The following is a 15,783-nucleotide window of genomic DNA, read 5'->3' as shown; positions in this document are numbered from 1 at the left end:
GTGTTTGGGACCCCGTCACCCAGAAGGAAGACCCACAGGAAGCTCCTAGCTTCAGCCTGGCCCAGTCCTGTGTGCTGCAGCCATCTCGCCTTCGCTAACTCTACCTTTCCAATAAAATTTTTTAAAAATCTTAAAAAAAAAAAAAAAGGCCCTCAAATACAAACAGATCCACTCTGAGACATTATCAGCACTGGCAGAACTACATTTAAAAACAAAGTATAAACCAAAAAAAAAAATCCATTTTAGGATTACACCATCAAAAGACTTGTACAACAAGATTAGTCACAGAATACTTCATTGCTCAGCAGTGAATACATCCTGTGCCATAATTATGTAAACACTGAGTATTTTTCTAAAAATACATACCATATAGGGAAAAGTGGGAGGGTGAAGAGAGACGGCAAACACCAGATGCTCATTGCCTGAGACCAACAACAGGTCTGCTCAGAGCCAAAGCACAGCAATGCTGCGGTCCTCCCCGAGAGGGCGCCACGCGGGGAGAGTGGGGAGAGCGCAGGGCTTGGACCCAGCGGCTGCTGCGGCCGGAAACAAGCCATCACAACTAGCTGACTGCTCTGGTGTCATTTTAAGTACATCTTGTAAACAACTGATTTTAAGGACCAAGTTACAGAGAAGAGTCAGAGAGAATCTCCCACTCAGTGTCCACTACCCAGATGGCTGCAACGGCCAGAGCTGAGCCCATCAGGAGCCAGGAGCTTCCTCGGGGTCTCCCTTGTGGGTGCAAGGACCTAAGAACTTGAGCCATGCCCTGTCTTCCTGGAGGCTGGATCACCAAGTGGAGCAACTGGGCTCCAACTGGCACCCACCTGAGATGCTGGTACCTTGAAGGAAAGCTAACCTACTATGTCCTGGTGCCAGCCCTGGTAGAACTGAGTTTTTGAGAAAAAATTTAAATCACTCCATTGCACAATTTTTCAATGACATCTTCATATGGCTTGATGGATGCTTGAATATTTTAGAACCTGAGAAGACAATAAGGCTAATGGGCCTTGTCCGGAAGGGACTGCTGTAGGGCTGCTCCGGAAGGAAGACAATGACAGCAGCAGTCGACAATGTTTTCCTTCTGGTTATAAGAAAAATTTTGCACCTGGTGTGACAGTCTAGTGGTTAAATCGTCACCTTGGACATGCCAGAACCCCGTATAAGTGCTGGTTTGCACCGTGGTTGCTCCATTTCCCGTCCAGCTCCATGTTTGTGGCCTGGAAAAGCAGGACGGCCCAAACTCTTAGGACCCTGCACCCATGTGCGTGACCTGAAAGAAGCTCCTGGCTCCTGGTTACAACTGTTGTGGGGAGTAAACCAGTGGATGGGAGATCTTTCTGCCTTTCCAATAAAAATAAATCAATCTTAAAACTTTTTTTTTTAGTTAAGACTATTGTGGTTTGTAGAATAACATATTGAATCATTCACAATTCCTTTTTTTAAATTTTTTTAAGCAAACCTTACCAAATAAAATGTTAATGAACTAATACTAAACATGTCTCTACAGAAAACAGAAGTGTGGCTTATGGGCTCTGACTGTACTCAGAGGGCAATCCCGTGGGTGTAACTGCCAGTGGTTTTCCGCAGTGCACGAAGCCCCCCAAAAACCTGGGAGACAGGTGGGGTGACCTTGTGTCCTGAAAACCAGAACCCAGTGTGGGCCTGTGTACTAACCTGCACGGTCTCCTTTTAGCGTGTCCCAAACGTTACAGTTGAAGTCATCGTAGCCTGCTAACAGGAGTCGCCCACTTTTTGAGAAGGCCACGGAAGTGATTCCACAGATGATGTTGTCATGAGAATACAGTAACAGCTCTTGATCGGCACGCAGGTCGAAGAGTCGGCAGGTGGCGTCATCAGAGCCAGTGGCAAAGGCATACCCGTTCGGGAAAAACTAGAAGAGAAGATCAATACACATGTATCTCAAAAATGCATACATAAACCGTGGCAGGTAGTAGGACACCAAGTGCCGTGGTAAGATGGGTTTAGAGTTAAGTTCCAGCTTGGCCACTCACCAGGTTAGGCACTGAAGACTCCTAACTAACCTTAGCCTTAGAATGTTGCTTAGCACTGAATGGAAAACAAACATATGAAGCACACAGCAAGTATTCAACAAATACTGACTTTGGTCCTACATGTCCTACATTTTAAAGATTTTTTTTTATTGGAAAGGCAGATTTACACAGAGAAGGAGAGAGATCTTCCGTCCACAAGGCTCATTCCCCATGTGGCTACCATGGCCTCAATTGTGCAAATTTGAAGCCAGGAGCCCAGAGCCTCTTCTGGATCTCCCACGTGGGTGCAGGGTCCCAAGGCTTTGGGCTGTCCTCGACCACTTTCCCAGGGTACAAGTAGGGAGCTGGATGGGAATTGGAGCAGCCAGGACACAAACTAGTGTCCACATGGGATCCCAGCGCATGCAAGGGGAGGATCAGCCAATTGAATCATCGCACCAACTCTCCCTTTTCCCCTGTTTTCATTTAAAGTCCGTATTTTATCAAAAATTAACGGGTGGGTGGGTGTTTGGCATAGTGGTCACAATGCCACTGAGATGCTCATATGTCATATCCAACTGCCAGAGCTTGGGTGCCGAGCCTGACTGCCGACCCCAGCCTGTCGCTACGGGACACCTGTCGCTAAGGGGCACTCTGTGAGGCGGCAGGATGAGCCTCAAGGGTCCGAATTCCTCCTTCCCATGTGGGAGACCCCAGGCTGTATGCCTGGCTCCTGGCTCCTGCCTCCAGTCTGGCTCAATCCTAATTGTAGACACATGAGTAAAACAGTGCATGGCAGAGCTATTGGTCCCTTTCTGCTTTCCTTTTCTTCAAATCAATAATAATCATAAAAAAATTTTAAGTCATGGGATCGCATTGTAGTACAGGCAGTTAAGACTCCCCTTGCAATGCCAACATCCTGTTTGAGCACCAGTTCAAGTCCAGTTTGCTCTGCTTCCAGTCGAGCCCCCCAGTAACGCACCTGGGCAAACACAGCAGCAGCTGGCGCAGGAGGACAGGGCCCTGCCACTCACATGACAGACCCGGAAAGAGTTCCAGGTTCCAGCCTGGCCCAGTTCTGACTGCTGAGGGAGTGAACTCATTGATGGCCAGCCTCTTTCTGGTCTCTGAATTCTCCTTTCAAATAATCAAACCTTTTAGAGATGTATTTATTTTTATTTGAAAGGCAGATTTACAGCGATTAGCAGAGAAAAAGAACGAAGGGTAGATGGAAAAGGGCCTTCCGTCTGCCTGTTCGCTCTCCGAATGGCCGCAATGGCCAGAGTCGAGCCCATCTGAAGCCAGGAGCTTCTGCTAGGTACAGGGCCCCAAAGACTTGAGTCATCCTCTGCTGCTTTCCCAGGCCGTAAGCAGGGAGCTGGATGGGAAGTGGAGCTGCCGAGACACAAACATGCACCCATATGGGATCCTGGTGCTTGCAAGGTGAAGATTTATGTATTGAGCCACTGAGCCACTGGGCTAATAAGCTTTCAACCCCTGAATCCCACAGGACAAACCACGGCAACCCTTTTCTAGATAATGAAGCAAATTTCAATAAATCTGAAATCATTTAAGTGTTTTCCTCTAACTTCAACAGACTGAAGCAAAAACTCAATAAAAAGCATGACTTTATTAACCGTGTCTGGTGCGGTAACCTAGTGGCAAAAGTCCTCTTCTTGCACACTCAGGATCCCATGTGGCCATCACTTTGTCTCCCATCTGCTCTAATTCCCATCCAGCTCCCTGCTTGTGGCCTGGGAAAGCAGTCAAGGTCAGCCCAAAGCCTTGGGATCCTGGACCAACACCAACATTCCTATGTTGGGCCTCCTGGCCCAGAAGAGGCTCCAAGCTCCTGCCTTCAGATCAGCTCAGCTCCTGCTGTTGTGGTTACTTGGGGAATAACCCAGCGGATAGAAGATCTTTCTCTCTGTCACTCTGCAAATCTGCCTTTCCAATAAAAGTAAATCTTAAAAATAATTTTAAAAACCTAACTATTTGGAAATTAAATAACATGCTTATAGATAATTAATGGGCCCGCTCTTAAGCAAACCAGAAGAAATTGCAGTTCCACAGGGGTGGGCCCACATACTCCCCACAGAATCTGCCCCCAGACCCAATTCTCTCTTGTTGTGGTTAGTGTCATGGCCCAGCCTAATGTGATCCATGCCCTGTTCTGACACACTGGATTGTACTATGATCGAGCCCTGCCAGGTGGACCCCAGCCCTGACTTTCGTGTGCACTGGTGGGTGGTGGTCAGCAGTGGTCAATGCTACCTATCCCAGCTCTGCTCTCCCATTTGGCCAGGAGCCATCAGTCTGCCCCAGAAAGGTCCTCTGACTGCCCCCTTCCAAACTGCTCAGGCTCAGCGGCCTTGCAGGTGGAACTCCCCACAAATCCCTGCTCACCTGAAACATACTCCCTCAGCGGTACTCCTTCCCTCACATTCCCAAACTTCCTTCTCTGATCAATCCGTAGTCCCTGTGCCCGGGAGCATATGGGATGGTTCCCCAGGCCAGTCTTCCCAAGCCGTTTTCTGGTGGGGTGGCAAGCTGACCTGGAGTTTTAAGCTCTGCCTGCCCATCAGAAACCCAAGATGGCACATGGGCAGGTCTGGGATCTTACCACTCCACTCACCTGGGAGACACAGCATATGGGCATCACACTAGCCCTTTCCCTCCCCACTCCCACCCGCCCTTGGGATGAAAACAGATATGTGATCTCAGGTCCACTCCAACAGCCACCACGTGAGTCTCCAGACCCCAGAGATCATGAAAGAGGCAGAAGCCACCAGCAGCTCTGGCTCCACCCAAGTGCAAGAATGCCACTGGAAGCTCTGGTTCCGCACAGACAGACGGACTGCAGTGAGTTTTAAGTAGTAGCTTATGTACCAGTATCCTATTTGAGCACAAGCTCGAATCCCACCTCCTCCAATTCTAATCCAGGTTGCTGAAACTGCACCTAGGGAAGCAGAGAATGGCCCAAGTACTTGGGCTATTACTACCCACAATGGAGAGTCGGCTGGAGCTCTGCCCTGCTTGGGCCTGGCTCAGCCCTGGCCACTGTCACCACTTGGGGAGTCAAACAGTGGACAGCAGTGGGTACTCGCTTGCACTCTAACTTGCTTTTCCAATAAATACATAAATCTTAAAAAGAGACACACAATCAAAGCTCTATCAAAAGAAATGGATACCAAGCGAGTCTCCCACCTCCAGAAGCAGTGCAGCTGGCAGTAAGGAGCAGCCCCCCTCGCGCTGCCCAACCTTGCAGATACAGGAGGAAAAGAAAAAAGTCGGAAACATTTGCCCCACCTTCTTTCGTACACACCATGACCCTTCCTACCCCAATCAGGAGCCCACAGGAGTACACAGCCTTCTCAACCGTGTGAACAACATCAAAAATAAAATTTAAAACAAAAACAGTAAAATCAAAAGAAATGAATTACCTCAACAGCCCTGTGTTTACTACGACACGAAATGTGTAATTATTCCCCTCAAAGAAAACTCCATAGCCAGATAGCATTGCAGGAACACAGAATAAAATATTTAAAGAAGAAATACTACTAATTACATACAAAATCTTCCAGAAAAATAGAGAGATAACAACTCTTCTAAATGATACCAGAGCCAGATAAAACATTTCAAGATTTTAAAAAAATGGAACAACAACCTTTATGTCTATACATGTAGAGCTTATCAAATAATCTTAGCAGATCAAATCCACACAGGATGGTTTTAAAAGGTCATGGAGAAATGGATTCGACAGATACTTTTTAGGGCTAGGACTGTGGTACAGTAGGCTAATCTGCTGCTCCCCGTGCTGCCGTTTCACATAAGAGAGTTGATCTGAGTCCTGGCTGCTCTGCTTACAAATCCAGCTCCTTCCTGCAGCACCTGGCCCAAGCAGCGGTAGTTGCGCCCCTGCTGTCCCGGGGGAGACCTGGACGTGGGTCCCAGCTGCTGTGGCCGCTTGGACAGTGAACCAGCAAGCGGACATCTCTTCCGCCCTTCCTCCCTCATCTGACTTTCAAGTAAACAAGTCTAAAAACAGGAGGGAAAGGAGTCTGATATTTGTCATTTTGATATAAGGCTGAAAAAGAACAGCCACATAATCATTTCAATAAATACAGAAAAGAAACCTTTGATAAAACCCAACACTCACGGTCGATTTAAAAAAACTTAAGAAAATTCAATCCAACATCTTGACCTAAAATAAACAGACTCCTGCTACCTCTCCTCAGAAAAACCTTATAAAATCAGGCATATCAGAGAATATCCATAATCTGATTAACATGATGGGATGAGGGATGGCAAGTGTTATGCTTATTTGCTATAAAAAGCTGTGTTAAGGGGAAGGCTGTAAGGGTTCATTGCAAAGGTGACTGTACTCCTGGAAGTCTGGCATCTCCAAGGAGATGCCTGCATCCTGTTGTGAGTGAAGCTCCTGTTTCCTGGAAGACCAGGAGGCAGGCGGGAGACAGGGAGAACCCTGGAGTTTCTGGATTTGCGGGAAAGACAGCTCCCTCCGAGGCGTGCTGCTTTATTACTGCCTGCATTGAAGGGATGCGATCAGGACCCCCAACCTGTACGCTGTAAATTCCTGTTGCGTGCTTTCTGTTTGTGTCACTGTTAGCCCCTAATCATGTACTTGTTCACTGTCACGTAGCTTTTGGTTCTCTTACTGTAAAAACCCCACGATTATTCATCGGGGAGCTTCTTGCTTATGGCAAGAGGCTCCCCTCGGACTAGACATTAAACTCATCTCACTCGCCTTGGAGTCTCGCTCGGATTCATTGAACCCCAAAAGGGCTTATGGAAATGGTAGCAAGGCATTTAATTTTTGATTTTCTCTATAAAATATATAAAAGTGATTTTAATGTGTGCATGTAAGAAAAAAACTTTCAAATTGTTTCTGTAAAAATATCTTTCTCCCTATGGCACCAGCATCCCATATAGGTATGGTTCATGTTCTGGCTGTTCTACTTCCAAACCAGCTCCCTGCTTGTGCTTTGGGCAAGCAGAGGATGGCCCACGGGACCCTACACTCACATGGGAGACCCAGAAGAAGCTCTTGGCCTCAGACTTTGGATTGGATCAGTTCCAACCATTGTGGCCACTTGGGGAGTAAAGCAGTGGGTGAAAGATTTTCTCTCTCTCTCTGCTTCTCTCCGTAAATCTACTTCTTCAGTACAAGCAAATAAGTTTTACAAAAATCTTCTTATAAAACTAGAATGCGTCTTATATACCTAGCTACTGGCTATTACAGTACTTTTATTTTTTTATTTTTCTAAGATTTATTTATTATTATTGCAAAGTCAGATATACAGAGAGGAGGAGAGGCAGTGAGGAAGATCTTCCATCCAATGATTCACTTTCCAAGTGATCGCAACGGCCAGTGCTACGCCCATCTGAAGCCAGGAGCCAGGAACTTCCTCCAGGTCTCCCACATGGGTGCAGATTCTCAAGGCTTTGGAACGTCCTTGACTGCCTTCCCAGGCCACAGGCAGAGAGCTGGATGGGAAGTGGAGCTGCTGGGATTAGAACTGGCATTCATATGGGATCCCAGCGCATTCAAGGCGAGGACTTTAGCCGCTAGGTCACTGTGCTGTTCCCCACTACAGTGCTTTTTAAAAGTTCAGTCATATCTGTGTAAATCTCCTGGACACATAATCGACACAGACCATCTATCCAACTCACACTGTCCCTACCTGCTCCTAACGCTCCTTCCTCAGGTCTGACCATGTGGCAATTAGCGGAATTGCTGTTACGAATGCTATTTTGGTTTCATCTTAATTTGTAAATCATCTAGCTAGTTCATCCTCACATATATCCAGTGCTTTTATAGTCAATTTGTTTACTTACTTTCATTTTATTTGAAATACAAAGCGACATGGGTCTTACATCTGCTGGCTCATTTCCCACAGCAGCCAGGAACTCAGCCTGGGTTGGCCATGTGGGTAGCCGGAACCCAGTGACCTCAGCGACCCCAGCCACCACTGGCTCATGCCCAGGCTGCACATGAGTGGGAAGCTGGCTGGTGGCAGAGCTGGGACTGGAATCAGGCATTCTCAGATGGCACCTGGCTGTTCTCCGTGGCATCTTCACTGCTGTGCCAAAGGCGGCTCCATACAGAGTCCTTCCTGTCTGGCAGAATCTACCTGTTGGGTTTGGCTGTGATGTGAAGCAGCTTGTAAGGAATGCAGAGCACTTACCGAGCGCCGCCACGCAGTTTCATTTAGTCTTCTCATTACCTTATGCATAAAGGTGGTAGTACCTCATTTTAAAAACTGAGGAATGTGAGGCTGACAAAGTTTGGCAAGCAGCTTATGAGCATGCTCCCACAGCTGGCTTTGCAGGAAGCCACATTCTTAACACCCCTCTGCTGCCTTTTTCTTCCTTAGCATTGCTCCCTTTACCTTGAAGGGTAGGGCTTTTTTCTCTTCCAAATACACAAGTGTGGACATCCCTGATCTGCCTATTTGCTCAAGATGATCTATCCCTTCTACTCTGGGGAATAAAAAAAAAAAAAATCTAGCTAAAAATAAAGACCTAGAATCATAGAGTAATCAAAGCTTGAAGGGGAGGGGGGCGGAAACCAATTCCTTATCATTTGGTAGTCAAGGTTGAAGTAGTACATAATTAATAAGAACTCTTACATGCACTTTGCTGCTACCATCATGCCACAGGGCACAACACTTTTAAATTCAAAATAGACTTTCTTTAGCCATGCTGTTCACTTACGCTGACAGCGTTAATATCGGAGACGTGCCCTGTGAAGGACTGCCTGCACATGCCGTCACGGATGTCCCATAATTTGGAAGATGCATCGCAAGCGCCGGACACAAAAGTCCTCATGTCAGGACCAAGGGAAAGACTCATCACGTCTCCCGAGTGCCCGGTGAACGTGGTGGTCTGCTGGGCAGTTTCGATGTCCCACAGCGCACTGTAATCAAAAGGAAGGAAAAACCATCAGTGACGATCGGCTCTTCCGCCTTCAGGTCCTGTTGGGACTCCTCTCCCGCACTCAGAGCTCTGCAAGCAACTCACCAAGTCGTGTCTCCTGAACTTGTAACAATTTGGCTGTCATCTAAAAAGCGACAGCAGGACAGGTAGCCTGTAGAAGCGAGAGGAACAAGGTTTAAGTTATCATTGATTGAATCACTCCAAACAGGAATACATCTGTTTATAAACACAGTGTCAGTATAATCTTTGAATTAGTGGGTCTTCAAATATATTTGATCAGTAAACCCTTTTCAGGAATTTAATACATCAATGACACTGTCCTGTGCTGGTCCCTGTCATCAAAGGCAATTACATAGAGACTCTTCCCACTGTGACCCATGGACAACTATGTTAAGATCCTGGAGAAAGATTAAAAGTAATAGTGAGAAATAAGAAGACTATCAAGGAAGGCTTTCTGAAAGATGTGGCTTTTTTAATGAGAAATTTTATTTTACTTTGTTCTATGATACAGTTCCGTAGGCTCTGGGGTTGCCTGTACCCTTCACCAAGGTCCTTCCCCAACCCCCTGCCACTCGAAAGATGTGGCATTTCAAATGACAAAAATCCATCCAAGAAATTTTTGGAAAAGTCTGGTTAAACAGTACTGCCACAAATTTATGAGTGGAAATCAGATGAATGGCAATAAACTCCCCAGAAACACTGCTAACCAAAAGCCACACTGGAAGAGGGCTGAGTACACTGGCAAGGAAAGCCAGCAAGTCCTGCAAGGTGAGAAATCCTGCCTTAATATCTTAAACCGAATGCTTCCAATTATGTAACAGAATACAGATGCCACAACCTCCTACCACACGGTAGCAGAACATAAAATCCTACTTGCTGGGCCTGGTGTAGTAGCCTAGTGGCTAAAGTCTTCCCCTGGCATGTGCTGGGAACCCATCTGGGCAGTTCATATCTCAGTTGCTCCACTTCCCATCCAGCTCCCTGCTTGTGGCCTGGGCAAGCAGGTGAGGATGGCCCAAAGCCTTAGGACCCTGCACCCGTGTGGGAGACCCAGAAGAAGTTCTGGGCTCCTGGCTTCGGATCAGCTCAGTTTCGGATGTTGTAGCCACTTGGGGAGTGAACCAGTGGAAGAAAGCTCTTTCTGTTTCTCCTCCTGTTAATTTGCCTTTCCAATAAAAATAATAAATAAATATTTTTTAAAAATCAGACTTGCTTTTTGTACATTTTACTATTCAGGTTTCTTTCTTTCTTTTTTTTTTTTTTTTTTTTTGCAATTCTACTTTTTTTTTCTTCACAAAAACAACACAACTATTTAAGAAACATTAAAAAAATTTACTGGGGCCCAGTGCAATAGCGTACTGGTTAAAGTCCTCGCCTTGCACGTGCCAAGATCCCATATAGGTGCCGGTTCCCATATGGCTAGCCTATCATAGTTGTTTTTCATGAAAGCCAGGGTTGGGAGCAGACTGGGCAGGGCTAGGCTGCAGCACCTACCAGTGGAGAGTTAGGACTGGAGGCAGGCCAGGCCAGGCTGCAGCATCTGATAGCAAAGGCCCAGCTGGCTGATGAGTTATGCCAGGCTGTGTCGGAGCAACCACTGGCATGTCCAAGATCTGTGGCTGGGAGTGAGCTTGGCCAGGGAGCTAAGGGAACACCTCTGCTAGGCTGCAGTTCCCATTAGTGAACGTTAACAGCTGAAATGGGGGCACCAAACTGGGCTGAACATGGCTGCAGTATTGCTTGGCACAGGTGTGGACTGGGTCTGGGGTATGCCAATCTGGCCTAGGTTCCAGCACCCACTGGCATTCACGAGAGCCAGAGTGGGTATAGGACAAGTTGGGCTAAGTCTCGGCATTTGCTGAACCATGTGAGAGCTGGGTCTGGGGGTGGACCAGGCACAGCTGGGCTGTAGCACACAACAGCAGGAGCTGGAATGTTTACAAGCCAGTTAGGCAAGGCCACTGGGTCAAGGACCCACCAGTGTGCACACAAGATGTGAGGTGACCTGAGAGAGGAGCTTGGGGAACTCCTCTGTCTGGATACAGTCCTTGCAGGTGAGTGCAGGAACCAAGCCAGGTTACAGACACTCACCCACATACATGTGGGTCAGGTCTGGGGGCAGGCCAGGCTGGGCCACTTCATAGTACCCACTGGCAGATGTGAGAACCAGGACAGCGTGCAGGATAGGCAGGGTTGGTCAACACCATTGAGTTCACATTAGGGCTGAGACTCGGGGCTGGCTGGGTTGGACTAGGCTGCAGCACCCCCTGGCAAATGATGAGGTGACGTGGGCCATGCCAGACTGGGTCACAGCACCCACCAGCACATGCAACTGGCAGAGGGGAGGGGCGGGTGGAGAGCCCAGCAGGAGGGGTGTGGGAGTTCCCCCTTTGGACTAATGCTCCTGCTGATGAGTGTGAGAGATGACACTGAGGGAAGTCTAGGCTGGGCAGGGCTACAATATCTGTTTCTTTCATGTGAGTTGGATTGGGGGAGAGCAAGGCTGGGCTAACCAACTATATCTATTGGTGCATGCATGAGCCAGAGTAAGTGCAGGCTGGCTGGGCTTTGCTGCAGCATCAGCTGGCAAGTGCTGAGACTGGAAGCAAATCCTGTCAAACTAGTACCTGGAGAGTGAAAGATCCAGGGCTGGGAATGGGCCCAGTAGGGAAAACGTGGGCACTTCTCTGATGGGCTGCAACTCCCACTGATGAGCATGAGAACCAGGGCTGAGGGCAGGCTGTGGAACCCCCTGGCATGAGAGTGGCTGCATTGTGGGGTAGGTTGGGTTGAGCTAGACTCCAATGTCCATTGATGTATACAAGAACTAAATGGGATGTTTGCTGCAGAAACTGACAAGCACAGGAACCAGGGCTGGGGACTGTCCTAGTGGTTGTTACTGGGGATTGCTCCAACTAGGCTGCAGTTCCCACTACAGTGCAAGAGAGCTGAATATGGTGGGCAGGGTGAGGCTCGGCCACAGCATCCATTGGTTTGTGTATGAGATGAGGCTGGGAACAAAACTGACCAGGTGACTGCAGCCTTCAATGTGTGTGTAGGCTGATGTGGGTGACAGACTAAGTTGGACCCTGCACTGGCTGGCACACACTGGGGTCATGTTGGGGTCACCTCTGACGAGGTTTCTTCGCTGGACTGAGAACTCCAGCCACAATGAAAAGCACAGGACCTGGTCTGCCCATGAAGTGCATGTGCCAGAATGGTTCTCCACAGTCGCTGGTGCCTGTGTTGTGGATGGCACGCCCAGATGCTCATGAGGCACACTGAGCTCTCCAGAGGACAACTAGAACCATGGAGGGCAGAACAAATTGGACAGCTCTCCCGGACAAATATCTGAGCCAATGAAGACTCTTAAGATGGATTATGTCAGGGCCCGGCGCAGTGGCACAGTGGTTAAGGTCCTCACCTTGCACGCCCAGGATCCCACATGGGCGCCGGTTCTAATCCTGGCAGCCCCGCTTCCCTTCCAGCTCCCTGCCTGTGGCCCGGGAAAGCCGTCGAGGACGGCCCAAAGCTTTGGGACCCTGCACCCGTGTGGGAGACCCGGAGGAGGCTCCTGGCTTCAGATCGGCATAGCATCGGCCGTTGGACTCACTTAGGGAGTGAATTATCGGACAGAAGATCTTCCTCTCTGTCTCTCCTCTCTGTATATCCACCTTTCCAATAAAAAAATAATAAAAATAAATCTTAAAAAAAAAAAAAGAAGGACTATGTCAGCCAATGGACCTTGGAAGGATTTCCACAACCCTGGAGTGATGAAATCACTGCATCTCAAGACTATCAAAACCACTTAAGCATTATCCTCAGAACATGCTCCACACTGGAGACCCGGGAGGACACTGGGTGGCCCTCCCACATCCTTGGATACTGATGCTGTTGGGTTGCTGGGAGCAGCCCTCTTCCCTTCTCTCTCAAGTTCCCCCAGACAGCAGAGAGGAAAAGGAGATTGCACTTGTCTCATCCACTTTCCACATAAGTAAGGTGAGTGAGAGCACGAGATCCCATCCACTGATCAACTTCCAAATGTCCACCACAGCCAGGACTGGGCGGGGCTGAGGAAGGGCGCTGGAAACTCAATCCAAGTCCCCCACACGAAGGCAAGGCCCCAATTACTGCAGCAGGACTTTTTCTTCCTTCCAGGAGCTGAAGCTCAGGCTGAAACGCAGAAACTCCAATATGGGACGCAGGAATCTTAACTGCTAAACACCCACTCAAATAATGCAACTATTTTTGAAAGAAAAGTAAAATGATATTCAGCAAACACAGGATTATAAAAAGCAATTGTCTATTGTGGGCTAAGGAGTTGATTAGCACTCGTTAAGCTGAGCACTACAGGAAATGGGTTTGAAGCTAAAAGCACCTGGTCTAATCAGACTCATTGGCATCCTACTGTTCTGTTAAAGGGCTTGGGAGAAAGAGTATATAAGAAGTAATAAAGGGAGACTTCAGAGAGACTTCTACCATCACTGGTCTCCTGTCGGTGCTTCATCCCCAGACCCTCGCGGTGTCCATGTTACTGGCTCTACTGGCCAGTGCAGTTGTCTCCCTTATTTAGACTCATTTCTATTCTCCCTCAGTTTATCGCCCAGGTGTGACTGGGGGAGTGTAGGTGTCACTCACTGTCCTTGATGAGTGCATTCTACGGAAGGACGCAGGAGAGAAAGGGAGGAACAAAACAGTGCAGCTCACCTGTGTGACCCGGCAACTCCCGACTCACTCTCACGTTTCCCTCTCTGGTTTTCAAGTTATAGATGGAGCAGATGTTGTCCAGGCCGCCACAAGCCACATAATTACCAGAAGGCGCATACGCACAGGTCATCACCCAGGAGGACCGCAGAGGAATGGCGTGCATCTGCAGGACAAAGGCCACACGCAAAGGGTTAGGATTAAGAACAAAAGAATGGGCTTTTATTTTTTTGAACTGTTTACAGGGAAGTAAATATTACTAAAAAAAAAATAATAAGTACATCTGAAAAAAAAAAGCATGCCAAATACAACATATGAAGTGGCTTGAGAAAATCAGCCATGACAAACAAAACATAAGATGCATCACAATGCCATGACTGGGGCCAGCACATTGTCTTAACTGTCTAATCCTCCATCTCCTAGAATAACACCCCACATGGGTGCTGGTTTGTGTCCTGGCAGCTCCACTTCCCATCCTGCTCCCTGCTTGTGGCCTGGGAAAGCAGAGGAGGACAGCCCAAAGCCTTGGGACCCTGCACCAAGGATCTGGAATCAGCTCAGCTCCAGCCATTGCGGCCATCTGGGGAATGAACCAGCAGATGGAAGATCTTTCTATCTCTCCTTCTCTATAAATCTGCCTGTCCAATAAACAAACCTTAAAAAAATAAATGCCCATTATTTTTTCTAAATTATCAAACCATTTGGAACTACAAAATGGCCTTTCAGAAATAATTCTTTCAACAGAAGCAAGGGCATAAAGATGTCTCAATGCCAATATAGCCATTTGGAAAATTAAGTGTCACGTGTTAAAGATTTTACTAAAATTCTATGGCTTTTGCATTAGTGCGTGGAGGAATTTCCTCCTTCAAACCACTGAACAATACACAAGGAGGGAACAAGCAACTTTCTCAGGTGATAAAATGATTCTCCCGGGAAGAGATGGCACCACCATCCTACTAAGGCACGTTCTGTAGATCTCTCTCAAACGCTGGTGGCAGTCTTGTACTGATCTGGTCACCACTGTCTGGTGGCCTGGTACCCTCACACCCACCACTAGCAGATGGAAAACTGTAAGGTGCGAGGGAATGCCAAGTCTGAACAGTCTATAAGTCATCAGTATGCCTCCTGCTTACTCTGCACTCTCAACTCACCTAAAAGGGTAATCTGTAAAAGCACAATTGTTTTTGTTTTAGGAAAATACAGTTGGGGCATATTTAATGCTAATTCACATTTTTTAAAAATTATCATTATCTAGCTTTTAAAAATTTCCATCTTTATTTCACAAATATAATTTTTATTTTATTATCTTTAAATTATTATTCTATTTTGATAATCTTTACATAGTTGATTAGAGCACAAAGGGTCAAGAGCGACAGGAATGTGGGTAACACCATTGTTTCCACGTTCTTTTTTCTTTTTTCCCTGTATCTGGGGTCAGGGGGAGATAAAAGGAAAAGCCCCACCGACCCTCCCAGCCACTCCAGGGTCCCCAGTGTGGGGCATGCTCTGAGGGCACTGCTCAATTGGTACAAATACTATTTCTGAATATTTAATAAAAATAAGTGTATGTTTACAGAGAGTATAAATGTATTGGACTTAGGAAAATATTCTCAAAGCTTCTTCTTTACACTCAACAAATTTTAATCAGGGATTCCTTCCAGTGGACACATGAAGAGACTCCACCGTCTCGGCCACCAGAAGACCTCAGCCACTCGTACCTGGCCTCTGACCTAGCAAATGAGCAGTCCAGAAACAGCTCAATGCTTGGAGTCGGCCGAGGACAGCTTCACATGAGCTGTGTAGTTCACCCACAATGAGAAATCAAAATCTCAGGAGCCTTGTGTTACCAGGAAATCAGAGCTTTCTCTATAATTTCATTTATATGTAAAATGGTACTCTTATATTTCAAGTATGAAATATAAGACTGAAACAAAAGAATGTTCCCATAGTTCGTGCTTGGAAATAGGAAAGGGCCAACTATCAAAAGTTAATACCATGACTAAAGAAATGCTATAGATGAAAATAAATGGAATAAACTTATCCTAAAAAGCAACTAAATTTGTCAGCATAAATAAAAGAATTGGTGGACAGCAAACAAATATACGAGTATGTGAAAGAATGATAA

The 15,783-nt window shown here is 47.1% G+C and overlaps 1 protein-coding gene across 1 annotated transcript in view; it reads right to left on the bottom strand.

Moving 5' to 3' along the window:
• GNB4 (G protein subunit beta 4) overlaps positions 1-15,783 on the bottom strand; it is a 61,930-nt gene that overhangs the window by 4,816 nt on the left and 41,331 nt on the right. Inside the window, exons 6-9 of the mRNA XM_041002600.1 lie at positions 13,662-13,824; positions 9,039-9,105; positions 8,733-8,934; positions 1,678-1,894 (exon numbers count right to left, since the gene is read on the bottom strand). Of these exons, the coding sequence (XP_040858534.1) occupies positions 1,678-1,894; positions 8,733-8,934; positions 9,039-9,105; positions 13,662-13,824 (649 nt within the window). The remainder of the gene's footprint in view (positions 1-1,677; positions 1,895-8,732; positions 8,935-9,038; positions 9,106-13,661; positions 13,825-15,783) is intronic.

The sequence above is a fragment of the Ochotona curzoniae genome, unplaced genomic scaffold, assembly GCF_017591425.1.
Source record: "Ochotona curzoniae isolate NIBS_2020 unplaced genomic scaffold, NIBS_Ocur_1.0 scaffold_2587, whole genome shotgun sequence".
Taxonomy (NCBI): Eukaryota; Metazoa; Chordata; class Mammalia; order Lagomorpha; family Ochotonidae; genus Ochotona; species Ochotona curzoniae.
This window is presented reverse-complemented; position numbering and strand designations above follow the sequence as displayed.